Raw genomic sequence first — 24,123 nt, 5'->3', positions numbered from 1 at the left:
GAGTATACAATACCACAAAAGAGGTGGGAAACTGGAGTATGTTCTGTTGCAGATAGTTTTGAAGCCGTTTTATGCCAGTTTTTAAGAAAATACATATTAAGCATGCTGTCTTCCCCCCATGCCCTATGACTTGAAGCTTAACTAAATTCTGGTAGACTTTCACAGGATAACAGAAAATGTTTCTTTCAAGTCGGAGAAACAGCCTTCCACAATTTCAACTACTCCAGAGTAGAAAGCAACAGAACAGAACTTCTTAACAGGGTGGCTTAAGTTTTCTCCCCAGTACCACTCCTGGAAACAGTAAAAAATAAAATAAAAACAACCTGACAGAACTTTTACTGGAAAAAAGTCAGTTTGATTCAACTCAAAGTTCCAACCTGACAGACAGAACGTATTAAGAATTTAGTAATGAATGCATTCTATGCCAGATGCTCCTGTCAGTTAGGCTTTCTTCTAGTTGGCAGAAGAGCGGGGCTGGGGTTATTTTTAGCAGAACTAATTAACTTCCAAATTCACACTCCTCCTTTATTCTCTGAAGCCAACATATTTTAGTTTATCATACCTTAACAATTAATAAAAAGCACTTATCTAGGTAAATTTAAATACCTCCTTACCTTATGAACCATTTCTGCTTCATTTACTGAATTAGTGAATACCAGCACCTTCTGAAGATTATTGTGGGTAAAATCCAGTATTCTGAGTAACACAGCAGTTCTCTCGCTGTTCGTGCAAATTCGCACGACCTAGAAGCAGATACAGAGGGCTGATAATTCATGTAATCTATACATATTCTACTATATAATTCTTCCTTTTAACAAGCATTAAGCATTGGTACATAATACCAAAGAGAATCTAGTACATGGTAGCTCCAGTAAGCCATAGGTCTTCTGTTAAACTTACAAAAGATACAACTCTCACAAAAGGTATGCCTTTAGGACAGCTTCCACGAGCATAATTAAAATCCAACACATAATCAAAATCCCGCATATTAAGATTTTTCATTCATTTAATTTTATGTGATTTATCAATCTAAGTTTGGCATTTTCAAGTACCACTAAAAAAGCTTCACACTCCAAAAGTATACTGCACCACCTGAAATACTCTTAACTGAAGTATCAAAACACTGACATTTTCAGTCCTGCCAAACCATTAATTAGACTTCTCACAAAAAGTGGTGTTTTTTTCAGTTTCGTGTCATGCTCAGAATGTCTAGTCTTAGAGATTTCCCAACATTCTCAATCCCCAAATTATTACATTTTGAGACACAGAACAATTCAGATCATACTTACAACAATTTTATTATTCTTAAGGGCTACACCACATCGATTGGAAATTAAATGAGAAGTCACCTAAGAACATGTAGTAACTTTCTGGAAGTTTTAGGTCAAATTAAGTTCTGTATTGTGTGGCACACAGCACTAAGACAAGTATTTTACTAGCTCTGTCTTGGGATAACTTACCTTGTACTTCTGCCACTCTCAATTAACAATTGCACAAACAAAATTCTGGTCACAAACTATACCATTTGCAAATACTTCACATAAAATTCACATTCATTTGTACTAACAATGAAATACTCAAGGGAGTATCTTCACCTCAGTCCTACAAAGCAACATAAAGGACCTTCAGCTCATTCAGTGATAACTTGCACAGGTCTTCTAAGAGTCATCTCAGTTCATATACGGGAGGTGCACCTGAACAGTCTGAGTTAGGATTGTAGCACTATCCATTGAAAATAAACAATCAGCAGGTACGTATACTGACCTTGATCAGTATAAACAGCAAAATATCTTAGTAAAGAAATAGTGACATCATCCCCAAATTCTTACCTGTTGCACATTTCCATAGATAGAAGCTTCTTCCATAGCTGTTATCACAATGTAAGGATCATTCATGAACTCCTTTATCAAATGTGCTATATGTTTATTCCAACGTGTTCCAACAGCAATAATCTGATGCGGTGAATACTCCCACTCTTCAGTAATAATGGCTTTCTTGTAACAATCTAATATAGTAAAAACCTATAAAGAAAAAAAAAGTTTTTCTATCCTCTTATCCTATTCCAATGAGTATGTAATATCAGTGAAAAGTACACTGTTTCAGCACAGTTTTTTCTAGTCACAAAAACACCACCACAGCAAAACACAAATTTCACATGCCAAAACAAAGTGTTTTGTTTGTGCACTTTTATCCTATTATTTGAATGACTTCTGAAGCAAGAAGGAAGTGACAGGACAGCATAAGGGAACAGCACGTGCACGCATAGGATAACGCAGGATTCTGCCCAGAGAAGATGGAAATCTCAGGAAAAGGATCTGTTCAAATCTGAAAAATACTAAACCTAGGCAAAAGTAGATCCAAGAGGTCAGAGGCAGTCAGCAAAAACTAGAAGGCAAGTAGAAGATAAGCCCAACCTGCCAATACAGTAATTTGAAGAAAAGAAAAAAAAAAAAAAAAGAAATGTGTGTGTGCACACCGTAAAATAATTTATAACAAATAAAAATCACTAAGACAGAATGAATATATTCCTGATGACATCATCTTACATTAAGTGACACGCAGTCCAGTTGTGGAAAAACATCACGATTTCTGGCAAAGGACTACCGTACTAAGAAGTATTCTAGGGCTCCAGCACAATTCTAAGAGATCTCTCTCAACCTGGCACTAAACTTACCCATAGCATTAACCATTACCCATTTTTAACAAGATAACATTTCTGTAAAATAATGCTTTAGAAGAGCTACAATAGTCCAAACATTATCAAATGATCACTTCCATCTCAAAGAGCTATTCCTATTCAAGACTGACGCTTTTGAGAAGCTGAGAAGATCCTACAAAAATGGCAGATACATGCACAGTATTTTACAAACTACCTTTCCCACCATCTTCATATAGTATACCTGCACTCAGTCTCAAGAAGTACAGGAACACCACAGAAAGAACAGCCTGAACAGGAGGAATGTCCCACTGGATAAGGATAACATTTCATCTAATTTATGACTTGAGATTTGCTGCTACAAAGGCACATTTAACAGCTTCACATATAGCAAATTGGGCAATCTATCTCCATTAAGAAGTTTCTCTAGCTTTTCAGTTAGAAACATGGCCCTTTAGTCTTTTCACCAAATTTTACACAAGTCATATTAATATAAGTTAACGATTTAAAAAAAAAATCTATGACAGTAAAAAAAGGTGTGTAAGCTGTTTCTGTTTTTTGCATACTGATGATGTAATATGCTGTAATACTAAGAGAAAGCATCTGTCCTATGAAGCCTCAAAACAGCAATAAAAAAAAATACAGAATTCTCAAACTTGAGTTACAAGTCATTGTTTTAAAACTGATACAATATATTCATCCTTGTCAACATGAAACTTAATGCTGTTCCTCTTCCAAAATCCTTTGAGTTGGATCAGCTGCTCCTTTTGCCTGCACTATCATTAAGACTCAAGGAAAGTTTTTATGATTGCTTCCAAGACTATTTGATCATTCACTTCTGCCTTTCATTCTACAGAGTTCTTGAATTGAAGCTGTTCAAAGAGCACTGATAAGAGGGAAAAGGAAGTTCCTTACAGACATGTAAGGATGCAAGCCTTTAAAGTAGGTTGAAGACCCCTACACTAAAACCACTGCTACCGAGTTGAAAAAAAATGCAAGTGCTTCGGAAACCATCCACAGCAAAGGAAGAGAGCATAATGGAGCAGTAGTGTAGAACAGGACAAGACCATTTACCTGTTCAGCAGCATCAGAGAACAGTACCTCAATCTCATCAAGAACAAGATGGCAAAGTCTACAAAATAATAAACTGTGATGTTCAAACAGTCTCAGGAGGCTATACGGTGTAGTCACGATTACTTCACCTACAAGTAGGAAGAAAAGACTGTTAACATTAAACTACCATATCCTATGATGTCTTATTAATATTCTTTCAAGTTGTATTAAAAAGGCCACATTTGCATTTCAGATGCATCATCTTGAAGTTGGATGGGGTTTTTTAGTTGTTTTGGGTGTTTTTTTAATTTTTATTTTTAAATAGAGAACACTGACCTCCATTTTCTGACTTCTGGTCAACAGTCATTTTTAGTTTGTATTTTTCCTACCCCTGCATGTCTTCAAGACCTGAGTGGGTAAAACTCCGAGTTTTTGAACAAGTGAAAGGTCTGAACGTTAACAAGTTTACAAAGCAGGATGCCATTTCATTTTCCAATAAGGTAATGGAAGTAGAGATAAGAACTACAGAACCAGATACGCAGAAGGTAAATATTTAAATACGTGCAAGAGCAGCCTTTAGAAACGTTCAGTTTTAAAAATGGAATAAAGCATATGCTGTAGCTTAGATATCTACACACATATGTATACACACGTGTGTGTGTATACATATATATATTAAAAAAAATAAAACCACACCAGTCTTAATCTGTGCAAATACACCAACAATTCTACTAATAAAAGATACGAATTCATCCACCAGGCTCTTAAACTTGAATGACGGATGTAAGATTACAAACTGCTGAAACGAGAAGTTTTACACAAACCTTCATAGTTTTATCCATACTTCCCATTGCCTTGGCAAAAAGAGCCACTTTTAAAAATACAGTTACCAATTAAGGCTTAACAAAAAGACCAAACAAGAATAGTAAAACTAAGTGTTTTAAGTAAATACACTTAAGTATGGCAAGTCTCCCAACAACTCTTTTACTACTTCTATGCTTCCTCTTCTCTATGGAGTATCCTCTGCATGCTACTGAAGTTATATGCACAAATTACTTAGAATTTATTGCAATAAGGAAGTTGGAAACCACCATTTAAAAAAAAAAATTACTTCCAACTAAAATTTAAGTTGGACGTTTATGCAACTTTGTCTGCAGAGAACTATTACCTCCTTTTTAATCCTTCATTTTTCCAATATTCTTTTTAAATTAAGAGAAGAATTGTTAGGCGTATATAAGCAGTAAAGCAGCACAGACACGTCCCCCAAACGTTTGACAATTTAAAAAATAAAAACCATAAAAATAAAAACCACTTGAAATACTTACATATTTGTTAAAAATATTTTTTAAGAGCATACACATATGCATTACTGTGGTGGGCTGACTGCAGCCAGCAGCTAAAAGGTACACAAATGCTCACTCACTCCCCCTGCTCCCAGTGGGACAGGGGAGAGAACAGGAACTGCCAAAGTGAGAAAACTCATGGGTCGGGAAAAAGACAGTGTAATAAGTGAAGGAGGGAGGGGAGGAAGCGATGCAAAGGCAACCACTGACAACATCCCATAAGCAGACAGATGCCCAGCCACTCATCAGATCATCCCCACGAGAGTTTTTATTGCTGAGCATGACATTATTCAGTATTGTATATCACTTTAGTCAGGTTGGGTCAGCTGTCCAGGCTGTGTCCCCTCCAAGTTTCTTGCCCACCCCTGGCCTACTCATTGGGTAGCAGACTGGGAAAAAGAATTCTTGATGCCGTGCAAGCAATGCTCAGCAAGAGCCAAAACACTAGTGTGTTATCCACACCGTTCCAGTTACAAATCCAAAACACACCACCATACAAACTATAAAGCGAGTTCAACTCCATCCTTGACAGACCCAGTACCTCTGTCAAGCAATGGATGCTCATGTATCAAAAAAGGCTATTTTAAAATCTGGTTCTAAATCAACAAAGTCCATGATTAATCCTAATTCAGCATCATCTTCAGCAAATCCCTACCACTAATTTGGCTGAAAAATAATTGTTATGGAACTTATGATGAAAGAGATGCTGAACATGTAGATATTCAAACAGCTTTTGTAGATACTCAAACAGCTTTAATACCATCTACTGTTAAATAGCACCACTGAAGCTTCATAGATCACTACAGAGTTATAGCATTGAAGAAATAGAATTATTACTTTATAGAACAAAAAACTTAAAAAGTATAAATTGCTTCTTTCACAATTTCCTGCAATCAAAGCAGCCCACACTGTTTTCAAGCATAATTAAGAAGATAGAAAGATCGAAAGATTCTTACATCCTCGGATTTTCATGCTTCTAGCTGCTTCTTTGTTCTGCCCAAGTATTATCAACATTGGATGAAGCTGTCTGGAGCATCTCTCGTATGTTTTCAGTAGCTCAAAAACAAGTTGTGCCTTCTTCCACCCAGGGCATAAAATAAGTGCTAGTGGCTACATACATATGTACAAAATTTTACACCATAGTATTAGACAAGAGTTCAGAATCTTAAGAACTGTACTACTTCAGCATTTAGGGCAAAACCAAAAAGGCCTGTGTTGCAGATTTAAGTACTTCAAAACTGAAGCTTTTAGTACTCTATCACCTGCTAAATGCAGATGTTACAGACCCAAGGAACCCTACACCAGGTTACCTGGACACAGAAAGGACACATGCAGCAACATAAAGTAAAAGGTCCAAAAATTTAAAAGAAGCAGAAGCATCTTGTCTCACTTGGGGCTGTACTAGGCAATTTCCAGAGGTCCCTTACAACCTCGATAATTCTAGGTTTCTGTGATCTAATACAAGTTAGAAAGTGAATTACAATATTCAAAACAGCTAATACAAATTTTAACGACTACATACTATCCCCTTAAAAACAAAGCTTCATCAAGTATCAAAGTGATATGACATTAACCACTTGTTTGATATTACTTGATAAATAAGTTTTAGACTCCCACATGCCATTCATGCAGTCCATCTCTGTAAGCCTCTATGCAGAGGGCTTACAGAAACTGGCAAGCATCATGAAGATACACTAAGATCACATTAAATGTATACATTCTAAACATCCACTATCTTTTGGATCATTATTCTACATCTGCACCTTAGAACAGAAAACCTGTTACTAATCTAATATATACATACTCCATTCCTGTTTGGCAAGGCTTTGTAGCAACTTCCCAACTGCAAAAATGTAAGAACTGGTGGAATATATAAAAAAGGATCATTTCCCTGATATGAGATGGCAACTACATCACATCCTCGAGCTACAGGCGGCCAACAGTAAGATTCTGTGAAGTTCGGGCCTAAAAATTTTTTCCGAGTAAGTTCCTACAGAAAGAGAAATTAAGAGTTCCACGTTAAAACCGTGTACTTAATCACTAACAAAACAAGACAAAACAAACACTGAGTGATTTAAAAGCTTTTGACCCACTACATAATAAATATCCTTAACTTGCAATATGAAAAAGTTATTCTGGGCTGAGGAGTTAAATTATTATATTAAAATTCAAATCCCATGACTTGTGGCAGTGGTTGATATACCAGAAGAAACATGTACAATTCTTACAGCATCTCTCTGAAGCTTCATTTATTCAACCACATGAACAACCACTTAGACATTCCTCAATCAAAAGTCGGTATTACTATAGTGTTTAGTATCTAAATTTGGGGTATGATACTAGCCTTAAAAAGTTATTCAGTGTAATATATTACATTAGCATTACCTTTTTCAGACCATCAAAAAGTGGTGCTGTTTCCAGAACTGACGCTGGCTCAATTTTGTTGCTAAGAAAGACAAAGCTTCTTTCTTCACTAAGATTTTGAAAACTCTGAAACCATATGACAAACAGATGACAAAGGCAATACAAGGGTTTTAGCTTACATATGACTCAAAAGCATTTATTATATTTAAAAAATGGTATTTTGATGAAAAAGAGCCAAAAAGAAATTGCAAATACATTTTAAATATGACTCATACATACTGATAAGTTACACAGAACAGTGGTGAGACAAATACTCATTATTAGTATTTCTTAAAGAAAGGTTTATCAAGATTGTCTTAACACAACTGTCAAACCACTCAAGAGAATGCACTAGATATTCTGTGTACAGCTAGCACTCCGCTATAACAAAATCAAAATACAATTAAAAAAGACGACTAGTAAAATTTGCTGTGGTGGGTTGGCCTCAGCTCACAGCCAAGCACCCACACAGCCACTTGCTCACTCACTCTCCCCTTCCAGAGTGACAGGGGAGAAAAACAGGGAGAGTGAGCACGAATATTCATGGGTCAAAACAGAGACAGGATTGTTACTTAACAATTACTGATGCAGGAAACTCAGACTCAACTTTAGGTTAACTTAACTTGTTGCCAATTAATATATATGAGTACTGATTTGGTTACTGGGAAACAAAACCAAAGAAACAAAAATTTACACACTTCAGAAAAACGCCTTTTCTCTCCCATTCCCAGGCTCAACTTCACTCCAAACTCCTCTCCCCTTATATATAATGCAGGTTACACTCAGTCCCACCGTTGAGGCAATGGGCAGCACAAGGCAGGGACTGCAGTTGGAACATAGCAGTTTCTCTCTGTTGCTCCTTCCCTCTCACTTCTTTCCTCTGCTCCAGTATGGGTCCTCCACAGACTGCAGTCCCTTCAGGTGCACCTGCTCCAGAATGGAGAACCTCCTACTCCTCTGACCTTGGTGTTGCCTCTGTTTCTCAGGGTTTTTTTTTTTTTTTTTTTTGTTCTCTCCCCTGCATTTTTTGCCCTTTCTTAAACATGTTTTCACAGAGGCACCACCAACCTTGCTGGTTGGCTCAGCTTTGGCCTGCAGTGGGTCTTGGTGTTCATGCAGCTGGTATCAGCCCCTGACCTCCTTCAACAAAGATCACCCCTGCAGCCCCAACACTACCAAAACCTTCCATATACACACAGTACATTTGCACAAGAGCAGTTAAATGAAAGTTAATGCTTGAAATACCTGTTGGTCATCTTCAATTATGTGTGTCTTCAGAGGATCACAATTTAAGAACTGCTGAAGCCTGAGAAACATACAAATATTAAATCCAACATAAATGCAAAAGTAAAATGTAATTTATAAATACCACCAATGTTTATAAAATGTCATAAAGCAATTCACTCGCAAAATATTTCTAATGGTTTCCTATGCCAAGGAGGAAAACCCTCAAACATGAAAGAAGAAATCAAAAAGTACCTAAAAGCTAATACTAAATTCTATTTTCAAAATGGTATCTGAAAATAATCCTAAGGAAATTTTTTTAACAAAGATAATTGGTAGGTTCCTCAACCTTAGAAGAAAATCAGACTGGGCTATAGGAAAAAGGTGTTTTCACATTTCAAAAAAATGAAACAATGTATGTTTGCATCAGTTAGAAACTGAATTAAAAAACACTCCTTGGGTTTATTACATATGCATCAACTGACAAGCAGCATAGTAAAAGCATTGCACAAATCAATTCATAGTCATATTTCATTAAGTTTGAAAACTTTATAAATCACACTAAGAATAAAATAAAGCAACTTAACCATGTTTAGTGTGCAGAAAATACTTCCCCATCCCATCCTTGTTGTCAAGCTATTGTTTAGAAATAACTATTTTTATTGTAGTCTGAATAAGTATCAGCAGCTTCAAATTCCCTTCTTCCCCAAAAGCACGTGCACGCATCTTCTCTCACCCTCTGCCCTTTTAGCTGCCTAAGAATATTAACTGGAAACATACTACAGCTCCTAATTATCTGACTACATAACTATTTAAAATATCTAACATGCTGCACCATACCTGTCTGTATAAATTGCTGTATTTTCCTTGAAAGGCAAACTTGGAATTGCTTTTACAATCTATCAAGAAAAGACGAACACATTTTTAGCGCTAAAATACTGTTCAAGAGCAACATTATAGAAATTAGTTCTTTAGTCTACTGAGTTGAAAGTGATTTTCTTACCTAACTCCAGGATTCTCCAAATATTTTGGAGAATTTTTGTACAAACTGTAAGTTTGTCTGAATAAGGCAACAATTTTGATGAAGGAAACTTCAGAAAACTAACTTGTTACAGAACAGTATTTTCTTTACCAAGAATCAAGCATGCGACGAGAACATCACCCCCACAAAAGAAAAATTAGTTCATGGTCACATCTCAAGCTATAGCTGTAACTGGGGACCTGAGCTAGTATGTACACATACTGATTAGTTTTTAAATATTTTCATTTTTAAAACAAAATTAAGAAAAATCATGGAAAGCCTGCACACCACAGGCAGGAGGAAAACCAAAAGCAGGTTACCCAGCTGCACACTTACAAAGACAATGCATGTGAACTTAAATTGAACAACACTTACTCCCCTCAAGGGAGTAAGCAGTAGCAGATACTGCATCCAGAGTTACCCCAAAGATGTCTGGTTCTGAAAAGGGGATTTTCTAGTGTTCGTCATTAGTCACCAGCAATCAACAGGCATGACTTGGTCAAAGACTTGCATCACTTAAGTGGCTGGCAAAGGTAATTCAGCTGACTGTTTGCGGAAGGGTATAAAGATAATCCTGCTCTGCTTCAGTAACAATCCACACTACTACTATCATTATAATTCTTTCCAAAATATTTTAATAGGGTTTTACAGTTCAGGGGTGGTTGTCATCCTTCAATTCTCAGCAGAGCTAAAAAATAACTTCTGTAAAGCTCCTTTTTTCCCCTGACCTGACAGAAGTAGTAGTTCCATCACTATCATAAAAGCAAATTTCTCCTTTAAAGCATCTAGCAGAAGAGGACAGGGAACAGCACATGGGCTCTTTAAAAGAGCCGAGATTGCATAGACACAACAGTGATTATTTGCCTAGAATCTATCAGTTCATTTTCCTTCCCTCCCATGGACACTGTAATAGCTCTAATTGTGCAATTCAGTACACAATTTAACGCTCAAGAATGAGCGCTGACCTTTTGAAAATGTTTCAGAAAAGAACAGCTAGCAAAAAAAAAAAAGAGAAAATAGCAAGAAACCAGATTAGATATTTAAAGTACCAGACAACTCAACAAATAAGAAGAGACTCCAATGAATGTTTATCGTGGTACAGCATAAGGACTATTTTGTTTTCAGGGAAACATTAAAATTTATATTTTTATATATTCAGAAAACTGTGTAGCGTAGTCAGGTATCAAGTTCATAAAACTATAGCAAAGGAGTGCAAAAGGAGGCACGACCTTTTCAAGGACTGTAGTACATTTTTTAAAACTTTCTGCAATTTAAAAAAAGAAACTGAAGTAGAATGTTCTTTTTTAACTATATCAAGAATTAGTGCAGTTCCCCAGATCTATGTTACATAGAAGAACAAGCTTGATGACTACAGTATTCCTAATCTGTCCTATGTATGTTTAATTAGTTCCTCTTTGACAATTTAATACAAAATACAGTACTTACAGGTGCAGCATTTTCTTTTAGGTCTGCGCTTGACCTTTGGTATGTCTCTTCAAGAAAAGAACTGGGAACAGCAAGACCTAGAAAGGTAAGTAAAAAAAATGCAGAAACACATTTCTGATTATCTGAACACATAAAAAGCCAGTATTTTTATTTACAGTGGGTTATGACTGACTTTTTAGTTGCTTGTATCATTTCCTAATGGCAAAAAGAGCAACCAAAAAATAGTTATCTTCACATAAAGATAACTATGCAGATGAACCGAGTGAACAAGAATGGAGGATGGGAAGTTGCGTACTTTTTAAAAGGCAGATTTGAATCACTATAAATGAAACAACCCATGGTAAACACTCATTTTAAAAGTACCTCTGTTCAAATAAATCCCTCCAAACTCAAAAAAACAGCAATGCATCATTGATCAAGGCCACAAGTAATTTCAATAATATCTAATGCTATTAAACATATCAACAAATGCCCGTGTAACTCACCCTCAGCCTTCTTATATAGTACAAAAAGCTTTACAGCATTCCTGCATCTGATGATTTGATTGGTCTTTGTACAGTCTGATACATAAGCATCATTTGTTAGAAGGATACCACTTGATCCAATTGTTGGATTTGAACTGAGACAGTTCATGTTCAATATATCCAAGACACATGATGCATTGCATGTATGATTGTTTCTGACACATGTGGTTCCCACCTGTTTCAAGATTTGTTGATACCTTCTCCTGAAACAGCACTGGCCTGAGAGCAAGCGCAGGATTAACAATTTTCACTGGAACAGACTCAACATTAAATGAAGTTTGGTTCTCCTGATAATCTGCAGAACTCCCTGCATTCTCTTTAGCTTCCTCAAAACGAGCAAAGTTCTTTGAGACAAGATCGTCATTAACGCATACCTAAAAAACCAAGATCTTTATTGACCAGTATCAACAAGCAATAAGCTACACCACCACATACTTGTTTAGAAGTTATTTGAAACTTTAAACAACAGCAGTAAGACATAAGCAGTATCAGCAAATGCTTTCCAAAGCCCATTAACTCAAGAACAGGAAAGTCAGTCATATCTTCCTGTATGTTCCCTAAACAGGTGTTAATTAGTTGTCAGTTTCATGCTTCTGCCTAAAATTCTGTACTCAATTAACTTTTTCTGTGAGCCCTAAAAATTAAAAAAAAAAAACCTGTAAGTCATGCTGGTTTATTTCTTTTCGATTCAGCGTGCATCAAAATCTGGCAGAAAAAAGTAATACTAAACCTAAAACTTCTTAAACTCCATTGGCTCAGAGATCAGTGACACTATTGCCAATTGGGATTCTGAACTGAGAGAAGATACTCAAATTAATATGTACCTTCGAAGTTATTGTCTATGACAAAGACCACAGCTCCAGTGTTAAAAGCCTTGGTAAAACACTCCAAGTAGAAGCAGTATTCAAATAAATTCACTTGTATCTACCATACAGTTGCTTAAGTCTGACAGTAGCTACAGCAGAGATATAGCACAAGTTACACATTTTGGCAAGGGGAGCTAGGTTTTTTTTCCCCCCAAAGTTTTGAGGACTCAGTCTTACACAAAAGCAAGGATGAACTATTTATTTTTATTATACTATGCAACTGCTTTATTGAAACATCTTTAAGTATGATACCACAAAAAGGTGCAAAAGTGCACTAAATAAGTCACAGTTGTCCATTCGAAGTACTCGCTGAACTTCGCTTGCTTGTCAATACCTTCCAAAAACAAGTTGACATAAAGAAAAATGGGATTTCTGCCTCTTGGAATTACTCCAGAAGTTTACAAGCAACAGAAATATAAAACAAAACCTCTAATAATTTAATGATTTAGCTTCTACTGTATCTGACAGAAATTACAAAACTCACTTGCAAGAAATCTTTTTCAGTCTTAAACTAATTGCAAATTTGTAACTTACATCGCAAAGTGCATGAATAGGTTTGTAGACATGAAAGTATCTTACCTTTTCATCTTTTATTGTCACATAGAGAAAAACATCATATGTGTTATCTTCTATGGCACATAACTTGGCTTTCATTTGGGTAGTTGCTAAATGTTGTAATAAACACAAGAACAAGTAAAAAGATTAAACCCTTATGAAATTATCAGTATTTTTCACTTGTGCTTTCCAAGATAGACAAAAATAGAAATCACAATTAGATGTGTAACCTATTTCTTTAGAGACGCTAGTACAAAGTAATAACTTCTAAATGAAACAAGAAAGTAACATGGCAATAAAAACTTAAAGTTAAAAAATGAAGTTGCCCTTGGTCTTTGAAGGAAGATTGAGAGCCAAAACAGATTAATAACCTCTCCATACAAACTAGTCTTAGTTCTACACTAAAAGTCTATCTTTTAGACTCTGACAATCTGTAGTACAAATGCATACTTTCCAAACTCGACATTTACTTTTCTTGAAAGAAGTTATATTTGCACATTTGTATAGCTTGGTTAGGCTCTTCATTCAAGCAAACATAGATGATGAAAGTCCATTAGTAAATTCTGAAGCACTCCTGCATACGCTAATGATGTGCTAGTAATTAAAAAAAAAGTATCTATTACTACTTTTGGTACAGTCTGGGAATATCTATGAAATTGTATTCAATGTTATTATTGTTCCCTACTAACCTTTACTTTGCACAGTGACACTTAAGGGGTGGTGGGGGGTGGGGAGTAAATCGTGAGAAGTGCTATGTCCCAGTTAGTGTGTGAAATTATCAGCCTGAAGACCCTTTATTGCTTTCATAAACTCATCCTCTCCTCCCCAAATACCTTTTATGTGGAGTTTGTTATACTTGTGAGTAAGCAGGTAGGTAGTTTTTCAGGTAGAAGCATGTAAGCAAGAAGATTAGAAAACCTCAGTAAAGAGCTGCTTTTCTAGTAAGACCAAAAGCTGTCTCATACCAAAATAGAAGGCTTGATATAAAAAAAAAGACTGGATGACCTACTGAAGCACCAAACATGGGAAAGGACAAGAACAGAGTGGAGAAAAGGCAGTTCTAGCTTACTAAATAAGTACTTGGAGCTCAATCAATTTGTTAACAACTATAATAAAGATATTCCTCTTCTGAGCGGGTGCTTAGATCCTTGTCAAAAAAACAACTGAAAGGGTAAACTCCTAAGCCAGATCTTGACATCTCTGTACAAAACTACAAAAATACAGCTGTGATGCTGATTCAAAGATTTAAGCTAAATACACAGCAAGGCTCCACTGTTCAAAACAAATGTTACATGAGTGCTCTGTTATTTAGGCTGTCCGAGAGCCAGATACCATTGAGTCAACTATCAAAATTTATGCAGCATGGAAGCCCACAGTACTCAAGATGCAGCTCCACAAATATTTTTGCCTTAGTCCATACAAAAAACCTTATGTAGCCCCTTTCTCTTTATTTTTAATATACAACATTCTTAAATATAATCAAATATATAAACACAAGTACTACATTTCTCTAACAGTTTATTTTTCCCAAAACAAAAGTGCCAATGATTGCCAATCCCAAAACAAATGTGCCAATGATTTTGGCAAGATGTTTTATTTACCTTTGAGAAGGTTTTGAAAATATCGAGTAGCAGCACTATCCCATCTTTTGGCTGGTCTAGGAAAAGAAACACAACCAGTTATCCTACATCATCAAAAACTAAAACGGTAATTTTGGAAAAAACTTTGGATGTATGTAAAGAAATTATTTCAAGTCATGCCAAATCTTAAGTGGTGCACCACCTAGACACATTAGCAGAATCTTACTGCTTAGAATGTAGTTTCAGTCTTGATAATATTGTTTCAGCTCATCAATAAGATGATCAAAAATTACTGGATATTGCTTTGTCAAGGTATGATGGCTTTCATCCAACATAAAATATGATGAAACAGAATAACCAAAAATAAAGCAAGAATCCACTTGCGGAACATATTAATTAAACAGGTATTGAGAAATTTTGAACAAGCACTTCACAAACATTGAAGCGCTGAAGACTGAAAGGTCTGTAGCAGAAAATCAAGTTCACTCTTTACCATCTTCTGCAACTTTAAGTATAAAATAAAAAAGAATCAAAGGAAGAGCACTGTAAACAAAATATGACAATCTACTACTTTTTTTGATAATTCACAATGATGGCCCACTCAAGATGCATGCTATTCCTATCCAAACTATGCTAATAATTGTTCTGCCAGAATATTGGAAGTCAAATACTAATTTCTTCTTCCAAACAAGAGTATATAAAAAAAACCAAACTGCTTCACCACATGTAGTTTTGAATATTATTTAATGGCACAAACCAAAGTAGCTTTCTTGCTGTAGAGCCGTATTCCCCAGTGACCTAATCCTGTCCCTCTCAAGTTGGCAGGATCTTTGACAAAAACATCCTGCAACTGAAGAATACAAAAGCATTTTTCTTTACCACCAGACCCCAGGGAAAACCTTATCCAACTCCTTCAAAACTGCAGTGAGAAAAAACTGACACAAATATAAGCAAAGCATAACAAAAATCCAAAAATATGTCAAGAAAGAAGACAGAATGGGGAAAAACAGAGCTACCTAGAAACAGCTATTGAACTTCAGTTCAGCTAAGCATGTAACTACCACAAAGAAAAGAGTATCAGGAGTAAAATGAGCATCTGTAAGAAACAACACATCAGGAAAGATTAATAAAGATGTTCACGTGCTAGGAATCAAGAAACACAGCTGTGGGATGACAGTCAAAGGGCAAGAACTGCTAGAAACTTACCTAAACTTCCAAAGGTTTTTAAATAAATATGAAAAGATTCAAACAGGTGAATAATAAAACCCAAATCATTAAGGAAGTGGTTCCATTTAAGAACTGCTTCTCTGAAAAAGAAAGCTTTCCAAATCTGATTTCCTATGTTCTTCTTGAAACATAACCTCTTCTAAAAAAAAATTTCTGCAATAAAACTTCACAATTAAATTTATGAATTGAATATATTTATTAAACTCTACTTACACTATTTTTGCCGTATCTTCACAAAAGTCGATACGCAATGTCACTGGCTTTGTACGATACAATCTACACTTTTTTGCTCTGTATGGGATCTGCGTAAATGCTTCCAGTGCAACTCGAATGCTTAAAAACAAAGTGGAAATAATCTCATTTTACAGAGCAGATTTTATTCTCCAGAAGTCATTGGTCTCATACACATCCTTCTGTTACCCTGTATCTTACAACACAGTTCTTCTGGAAGTTTGGCTCCCGCTGTGAAACACCCTGGAACCAGTGTTTTATTTTTCTCTCCAAGAGAGGTGCTACCAGAGCAACTAGTGAACAGATTCGCCGTGGGTATGAATACACTTCCTATTCACTCGAAGTTTTTCTAATCCTTTGCCACTGTAGTTTGAAGTCTTTTCATGATATTTAGCCCTCATACTACCACATACACCACCTGGCACTGCATATTCAATTTTGCAGTTATTACTTCTGTGTGAGAAACCAGGTACGATTAACATTAGCAAGAAGGAAATCTAATAAACACATTAATTTGCATTTGTACTCATTTTCCTAAAAAGAATTTCTTCTTTATAAAAATATCACTAGAGTGTTAATCTTATCCTTTACACTTGGTCTGGCTGGAGACTTTTAATATTAAACCAGCAAGACACCATATATAGCAAGCTTTTAAGATCAATATAGCTATCACTTTTGTTCAATTTTTCATTTTACAATGAAAAAGCAGTAAATCACACATTTACTTCTAGTTGAACATATTTTAAACTCAGGGCATTGTCAAGTCATTTTCCAATACAGCAACATTCAATTAAAAACATTATTTAACCTAAGATTTACTTTAAAATATTTTAAATAAGCTTTCTTAATTTCATGGAATACTACCAAAAAACATTTGGTAAAGCTTCTTGTATTCAAAAGGTGTGTATTTTATTAGAGAAATGAACTTCAAATCTAGCTAAGAGCTGGAACAATTATTTTTTAGAACACATTTTTCAAGATTTTAGAAACAGCAGGTTTCATAGTGGTTTTATTAAAAACTCAGAACCTGTGAACACACCTTTTCTGTACCATGCCAAGACAGACTGTCAGCTCTCAGTAAAGTAAACAAGCTAGTAAACTGCAGTGGGAAAAAACCCACATAGTTGTGTCTAGATATCAAAAGCTGGTTCAGCAAGTGAAACCCTGCTTTCATATACACTTTGTGAATGATCTTCACTGGTTATAATTTTTTAGTATATAATCACTCAGTAAGGGAGGAAAGTATATGTAAATAATGTTAGCTGGCAATCATACATTTCAGTCATAACAAACTGACATTATTTCTATTTCAAATCTTTAAAAAAAGAAAACCTACAATAGAAAGCATCTTTAAAAATTCACAAAACAAAGACTGGTTTGCATCCACACTTGCAAGGGCCTATCATATGGCTAGCAGTTTCTTGTGGACCCAACCCACACCTCAATTAACCCAAAGCCTTGTCACTATCAATCTAAATAAATATTAATAGTATCTGTATGCATTAACTAACAAATACATTCCAGTGACAGCATCAAAAAACCCGAACACTTACTCCTTTGATTTAACAAAAGTGTATTTGGCATAATCCACAAGAAAACATTCTGTTTGATAATGATCTGTACAGTACATGATTGACTTAATAACCGCTCTACACCAGCATTTGAGTTCCTTACTGAAAACCACACAAATCTGGAAAAGAAAGAACAAGACAGCAGGTTCTTGTAAATGGAGCAAATTACACTCGAAGCTTTTTTTAGAAGCAAGAATATAGTATTTATTATACAGCCCTCAATTTTCTTTTTAAAATGCAAGCATTGCAGGTTATGTAGTTATGAAGTTTACAGGTAAGATATAGCCCATGTAGATGCCATTATCTACTTTTCTACATAGCAATATTAAAAAAAAAAATTAATGCATATCTTGGATACTTCACCCCCAAATCAATGCAAAGAACAGATTATTTCTCTCGATCTGCAGAATATAGCCATGATTTTACCTGGCCTTCTTCCACCGTTAGTGGTTTTACTTCATCCACATCTTTATAAGATTTGTCATAGAACCGATTCATTTCAGCATTCAGGTTTTTATACTCTATTTCATCGACTATGTAAGGCCCACATCCTTTCATAGTAACCCAAAAGCAACCTGGATCTTCAATCTGGGGCAAGGGGTAGATAATAATAACAAACACTATTAGCTCCTGCTAAAACAATAGGATGTTTTAAAAAACATCTGAGCAGCAAATGTAAAAATAAAACTTAAAATCTTTAGTGAGGCACCTTAAAAATTATGGCAACTGATACTTAGGATACAAAATGTTAACAAGCAAAACATCTTTCAACTTCAGACCATTAGTTCATGAAATGACTTCTCAGCTTGCAAGTTTCTTTAGCAGGGCAATTGCATAGACTAAAAGGTAGTAGATTACCTAAAAAGTTGGTTACACCAAACAGCGGGTAAAATGCAAAGACATAAAGCTTTTTACTTCCATACTGTCCTCAAAAAGTACGTATAAAAAAAACCCAAAACACACAATGAACCCCACCAATAGACTTTTCTTCATGCTCAAGAGAGTCTACAAGACAGTTTCTTTAAAATGGGATCATAGCTTTCTGCTCAGCCTTCATAAACCTTTATATTGCAGTCTTTCAGCCGATCTGGGTCCCCAGTTGTTGTGGGTTAATCCCAGTAGGCAGCTAAACACCACACAGCTGCTCCCACACTACCCTGCAGTGGAATGACTGAGAGAACTGGAAGGGTAAAAGTGAGAGAACTCATGGGTTGATATAAAAACAGCTGAATAGGTAAAGCAAAAGCTGCGCATGCAAGCAAAGCAAAATAAGGAATGCATTCACTGTTTTGCATTGGCAGGCAGATGTTTAGCCATTTCCAGGAAAACAGGGCTTCATCATGCGTAACGCTGACTTGGGAACACAAATTTGATAACCACAGGCATCCCCCTTTCCTCCTCCTTCCCCACAGCTTTTATTACTGAGCATGACATCATATGGTATGGAATATCCCTTGGGTCAGCTGTTCCGGCTGTATTCTGGGAAAGTGACTTTTCCATGATCTCTTGTGCAATTCATTAGAACCTAGTACTATGCTACACTCTGTTTAAGATTATGTTGCGCATGTTCCATTTTAGATTTTAGCTGCATCCCTACTGACCTCTTTTGAGATGAAACAAAAAGAAATGACAAAACATATATAATCCATGTATGACCCCACACACATAAGAAAGTGCTGCTGAATGGAAATACAGAGGCATCACCTTATTTGTAAATCTGACTTCCAGAGAGTTGCATTGAAATAAACAAACATCAATCCTTTAGACTTTAAAAGATGCCAGCATACCTCTAATACCAAGACTTCCATGTTTCTCAGCTAGAGTCTTCCTCAACACTACTGTAAAAGAACAACAAATGTTTGATTAACCATTTTTAAAGCCATCGGTTTTTTTGAAGCGTATCTAAAGAGCTCACATGTAAAGCAAGCCTATAGATTTTTGCTACTTGTCTCAAGAGTGTTAGTCTAGGCAACCAATCTACACATATCAAATGGTTCAAACCAGCCTTCTTAATGAGGCATTATGTTAAAGCCTAATAAAGATTTGCCATCCACACTTATTTACATACAACCACATCAATTTTTAGTACACCAAAACACATCTGTTATCTTCAACCCACTTACAGTATACAGCTGCTTATCTTACATGCAAAGGCCAACAGAAATAGGCTGATTGAAAAAAAGGGCTGCTACAATCTATCTACATGACCAAATGGACAGAAACACCAGAGGGAAATGCTTATATCATTAAAAAAAACCCCAAAAAACTAACACAAAATAAGAGTCCCAACTTTAGTAAACAATTTTAACATAACAGAAATTTTTACTGGTATTTCATATTACATTTATCTGCAGTGGTACATATCATACCTAGGAATTACAATGGAATAATAAACTACCTACAGACTGAAGCAATTCACATTTCATTTTGGTACAAACCAGCACATCATGATATCATCACTGCAGTGTCTAGCTTACCGCTTAAAAGAATTCACAGCGGAAGTAGGCGCCTAATAAAATGTTTCAGGAGAGGAAAGTCAAAACATTGGCCCTCCACTTCCAAAGCTAGCGTTGAACAAGTCAGCGCTAAATAAGAAGCAATACAGCTACACCATGGTCATAACTACCAACATACTTTGCTAGGAGATGGTACAAATGATTCCCGGTTTGACACAACAATGAAACAGCCGAAACTATTTTAGAAGCTTTACCTAATACCATATGATACAAGCATAGCATCCAGGTTACACGTAAGTCTCTAACATGCACTATAATATACTATAACATGGGATATATAGCGGTGCCTTAGACACTTAAAAAAGAGATACTTTTATTTCAGTGAGAGGCATAAATAACCTCTCCTAATCTCTCAGTTTGAGAAGTGCAAAAGCAATAAATAACCTATCAAAGTATCAAAAGATAAATCACACCCACATAAAAGGCTAGCTCTCTTAACGTATTACTAGTAACAGCATACCCACTTTGTTATTAAGAACTAAATAAGAACACAAATGTTTGCTCAAATCACATATCCAATGCTGAAGACATTTACCTTGTAAAGGTGCAAGAGGTCACTAAACCCCTCACCCCAAACTGCTACCTTAAGAAAAACGTAACAGAAGGTAAAGGGATGCCTCTCCAGCAACATAAGTCTGATACAAACACTCCTAAAAAACCCAACCAACTCACTACCCCAGCCTCTCTCCCTCTACTCAGTCTTACTCCCTCTAAAACCCCCACATCTAATAGATGCAGTGCAAGGACAGCAGAGCACAGTAAAAGGTGAAAGACTGCTAAGAAACTATGGGTTTTGCTCTATTCCCTCCCCAACCTGCTTCATATTCTGCCTTAGTTTCATGCTCTTCCTCATAAAAATAAACCCCCTAACCTTAGTCACCAATATCATCATGGCCATAAGCACCCAAACACAGCCCTACAAAACCTCCCTGCCACTCTCCTTAGAAGCTTCCAGAGACAGCCAACTCTCCCGCCTCCAATATCACGCCCCGCGCCCAAACGCAGTTCCGCCCAGTGCGCATGCGTAAGCAGGCCGCAGACTGCAATTAGGCGGTGCGCGCCCTCCGGACTTCCCGCCTTGTGCTTGTTGGGCGTGTGCTGTAGCGTGCTGAGGAGAAGTCGGGCGGTTGGCAGCAGCGAGGGAGTGTGTTGTCTGCAGCGGGGTTAGAGCGCTGTAACGGTGCATTCTCGGCTCTTTAAGTGTATTGTTGTGGCAGATGAGCCTTAAGTGAGAGTCTTGCCTTTCTGCTGTTCCTGCCCCGGGCTCGGAGGGGCGAGACTCGCCATGCAGCAGTGGTGGTGCCTCAGGCTGAGGACGGAAGGGGCCGGGCTAGAACGTGGTGGAGGAGCTGGAAGGCAGTGGGCTCTGCTGTTGTTCCTCTGGCGGTGTCTTCCCGAGGCAGGGTCGCACCGTGAGGCGGTAACTGCCAGGCCTTCTGCGGCACGCCTTTTTCCCAGAGGCTGCTGAGTCTGAAGTGGAGGGTATTCTTGAAAGGTGTGTAAAATCAGGCGGATAGGGAGAAAGAGCACCTGGCACTTACCTATTAGAGTTTAGCTATGCTACTCAAGTATATACGTATCCACAACCGAAAACAGCTGTTGTAAATGTCCCATAGCATTTAGGGCCTAAAGAAAGTGTTCACTCACATCTCAAGCTCTGTGATAAAGCAGCTACTTTTTTAATTTTCTTTTTCTAATTCACTCTGTTGTACACTACCCTTTCCATTCAGGCTTAAAAAAAAAAAAGAAGTGTTCTAGGCCTCATTTAATTTTGCATAAGAATGCGTAGACAAGGCGCCAGCCCAAGAGAAGGGGATGAAACATGCAGCTGGGAAATAAAGCCCACTTCTTTGGGCAGAAGCCCATACTTAAAAGTGGCTCAATATTTTGAAACTACAGCTTTAATCATCAATATTTTTAACTTAAAAGGTATTTATTGTATGTATATTCTAAGCCATTTGTGGTTGCATTTAACGATTTTCATAACTTTCTATGTAAAATAGTATATTTTTGTTACTTTTGTTATTTTTTGTTACTTTTTTGTCCTTTGGCCCTCAAGCTCCCCCTACTGGACCACTTTGTTTTTGTTGGTGGAAAAAAACGTTACAGGAGACAAAGATGGAGAGGCAGACTCTTCACTTAAGATACGGATGTAGTATTGAAGTAACTGTTTTTGACGCACAGCAAAACTTATATTAGAATTAAAGGCATAATGTACAGCAACATGCACGTGTGTAAAAGCTTCTGTAAGAATCTAACCTGTGTTTAGGTTGCTGAATAATTTCTTTCCTAAAATATCCTAATAGCTACTTTCTACCACAAAAATAAACTGGTAGAACAATCATAAGGTACAGAACAATAAAAAATCATCAAGGAAGCTCTCCAGAAACTATGAAAGACTATATTGCAAAATCAAAGCGGTTGCAGATTACATAATTTCTTCATTTTTTGTATTTTGTTATATATATTGTTTTGTATATTCGAACTCATCATCTCGAGGGATATGGGCCAGATTAAGAGATGTAAAGTGAAAACCCTGAATTTTAGGAGAGTGAACTTTCAGTTGTTTAAGGAACTAGTGGATGGGACCCCCTGGGAAACTGCCCTCAGTGATAAAGAAGCAGAAGAGAGCTGGCAGCTCTTTAAGAATGTGTTTCTTAAAGTACAAAAGCTCTCTATTCCCATGTGTAAGAAATCAGGCAAGGAAGGCAGGAGACCAGCATAGCTGAGTAAGGCCCTTCTGGTCAAACTGAAGTGTAGAAAGAAATGCATAGGCACTGGAAGCTGGAATATGTATCCATAGGGAAGAATATAGGGATGCTGCCTGGATGTACAGGAATGGGATCAGGAGAGCTAAGGCACAGCTGGAGCTGAATTTGGCAAGGGGGGTGAATAATAATAATAATAAGGGCTCCTACAGGTATGTTGGTCAGAAAAGGAGGACTTCAGAAAATGTATACACGCCCACCCCCCTGATAAGATGGGAGATCTAGTGACAACTGACATGGAGAAGGCTGAGGTACTCGACAATTTTTTTTGCCTGTTTTCACTGGCAATCACTCTTCCCACATTGCTCAAGTCCCTGAACCTTGATGTGGGGGAATAAAGTCTCTTTTGTCATAGGAGAAGACCAAATTTAAGACCATCTGAGGAATCTGAACATAGACCTAAGTCTTTGGGACCTCATGAGGTGCATTCCAGGGTCCTGAGGGAACTGGCAGGTGCAGTCGCTAAGCGACTCTCCATCATATTTGAAAAGTCATGGCAGTCAGGCAAAGTCCCCAGCGACTGGAGAAAAGGGAATATCACACCCATTTCTAAAAAAGGGTAAAAAGGAGAACCCTGGGAGCTATGGACCAGTCAGCCTCACCTCTGTGCCTGGTAAGATCATGGAACAGATCCTCCTGGAAGCTACGTTGAAGCGTAAGGAAGACAGGGAGGTGATTTGAGGCAGCCCATGGGTTTTCACCAAGGGCAAATAGTGCCTGACTAATCTAGTAGCCTTCTACAATGGAGTGACTACCTCAGGGGACAAGGGAAGAACAACCTGGACTTCTGTAAGGCCTTTGACATGGTCCCCCACAACATTCTTGCCTCTAAATTGGAGAGAGATGGATTTGATGGATGGGCAATTAGATAGATAATGAATTGGCTGGGTGGCCACATCCAAAGAGTTACAGTCAATGGCTCAATGTCCAAATGGAAGCCAGTAATGAATGGTGTCCCTCGAGGGTCCATACTGGGACCAATACTGTTTAATATCTTCATTAATGGCATAGGCAGTAAGATTGAGTGTACCCTCAGCGAGTTTGCAGATGACACCAAGCTGAGTGGTGCAGTTGGTATGCTAGAGGTAAGGGATGCCATCTGGAGGGACCTTGACAGGTGTGAGAAGTGGGCCCATGTG

General features: G+C 37.0%; 1 protein-coding gene across 1 annotated transcript in view; it reads right to left on the bottom strand.

Moving 5' to 3' along the window:
* TDRD12 (tudor domain containing 12) overlaps positions 1-19,508 on the bottom strand; it is a 35,848-nt gene extending 16,340 nt beyond the window's left edge. The window contains exons 1-16 of the mRNA XM_075509863.1: positions 19,488-19,508; positions 18,127-18,288; positions 17,683-17,819; positions 16,112-16,231; positions 14,693-14,748; positions 13,116-13,201; positions 11,846-12,044; positions 11,147-11,223; positions 9,520-9,578; positions 8,701-8,761; positions 7,438-7,542; positions 6,857-7,042; positions 6,009-6,162; positions 3,731-3,858; positions 1,830-2,021; positions 615-743 (exon numbers count right to left, since the gene is read on the bottom strand). Coding sequence (XP_075365978.1) covers positions 615-743; positions 1,830-2,021; positions 3,731-3,858; positions 6,009-6,162; positions 6,857-7,042; positions 7,438-7,542; positions 8,701-8,761; positions 9,520-9,578; positions 11,147-11,223; positions 11,846-12,044; positions 13,116-13,201; positions 14,693-14,748; positions 16,112-16,231; positions 17,683-17,819; positions 18,127-18,288; positions 19,488-19,508 — 1,872 coding nt within the window. The remainder of the gene's footprint in view (positions 1-614; positions 744-1,829; positions 2,022-3,730; positions 3,859-6,008; positions 6,163-6,856; positions 7,043-7,437; positions 7,543-8,700; positions 8,762-9,519; positions 9,579-11,146; positions 11,224-11,845; positions 12,045-13,115; positions 13,202-14,692; positions 14,749-16,111; positions 16,232-17,682; positions 17,820-18,126; positions 18,289-19,487) is intronic.
* Positions 19,509-24,123: the final 4,615 nt, after the last annotated feature.

The sequence above is a fragment of the Mycteria americana genome, chromosome 8, assembly GCF_035582795.1.
Source record: "Mycteria americana isolate JAX WOST 10 ecotype Jacksonville Zoo and Gardens chromosome 8, USCA_MyAme_1.0, whole genome shotgun sequence".
NCBI classification, from domain to species: domain Eukaryota; kingdom Metazoa; phylum Chordata; class Aves; order Ciconiiformes; family Ciconiidae; genus Mycteria; species Mycteria americana.
This window is presented reverse-complemented; position numbering and strand designations above follow the sequence as displayed.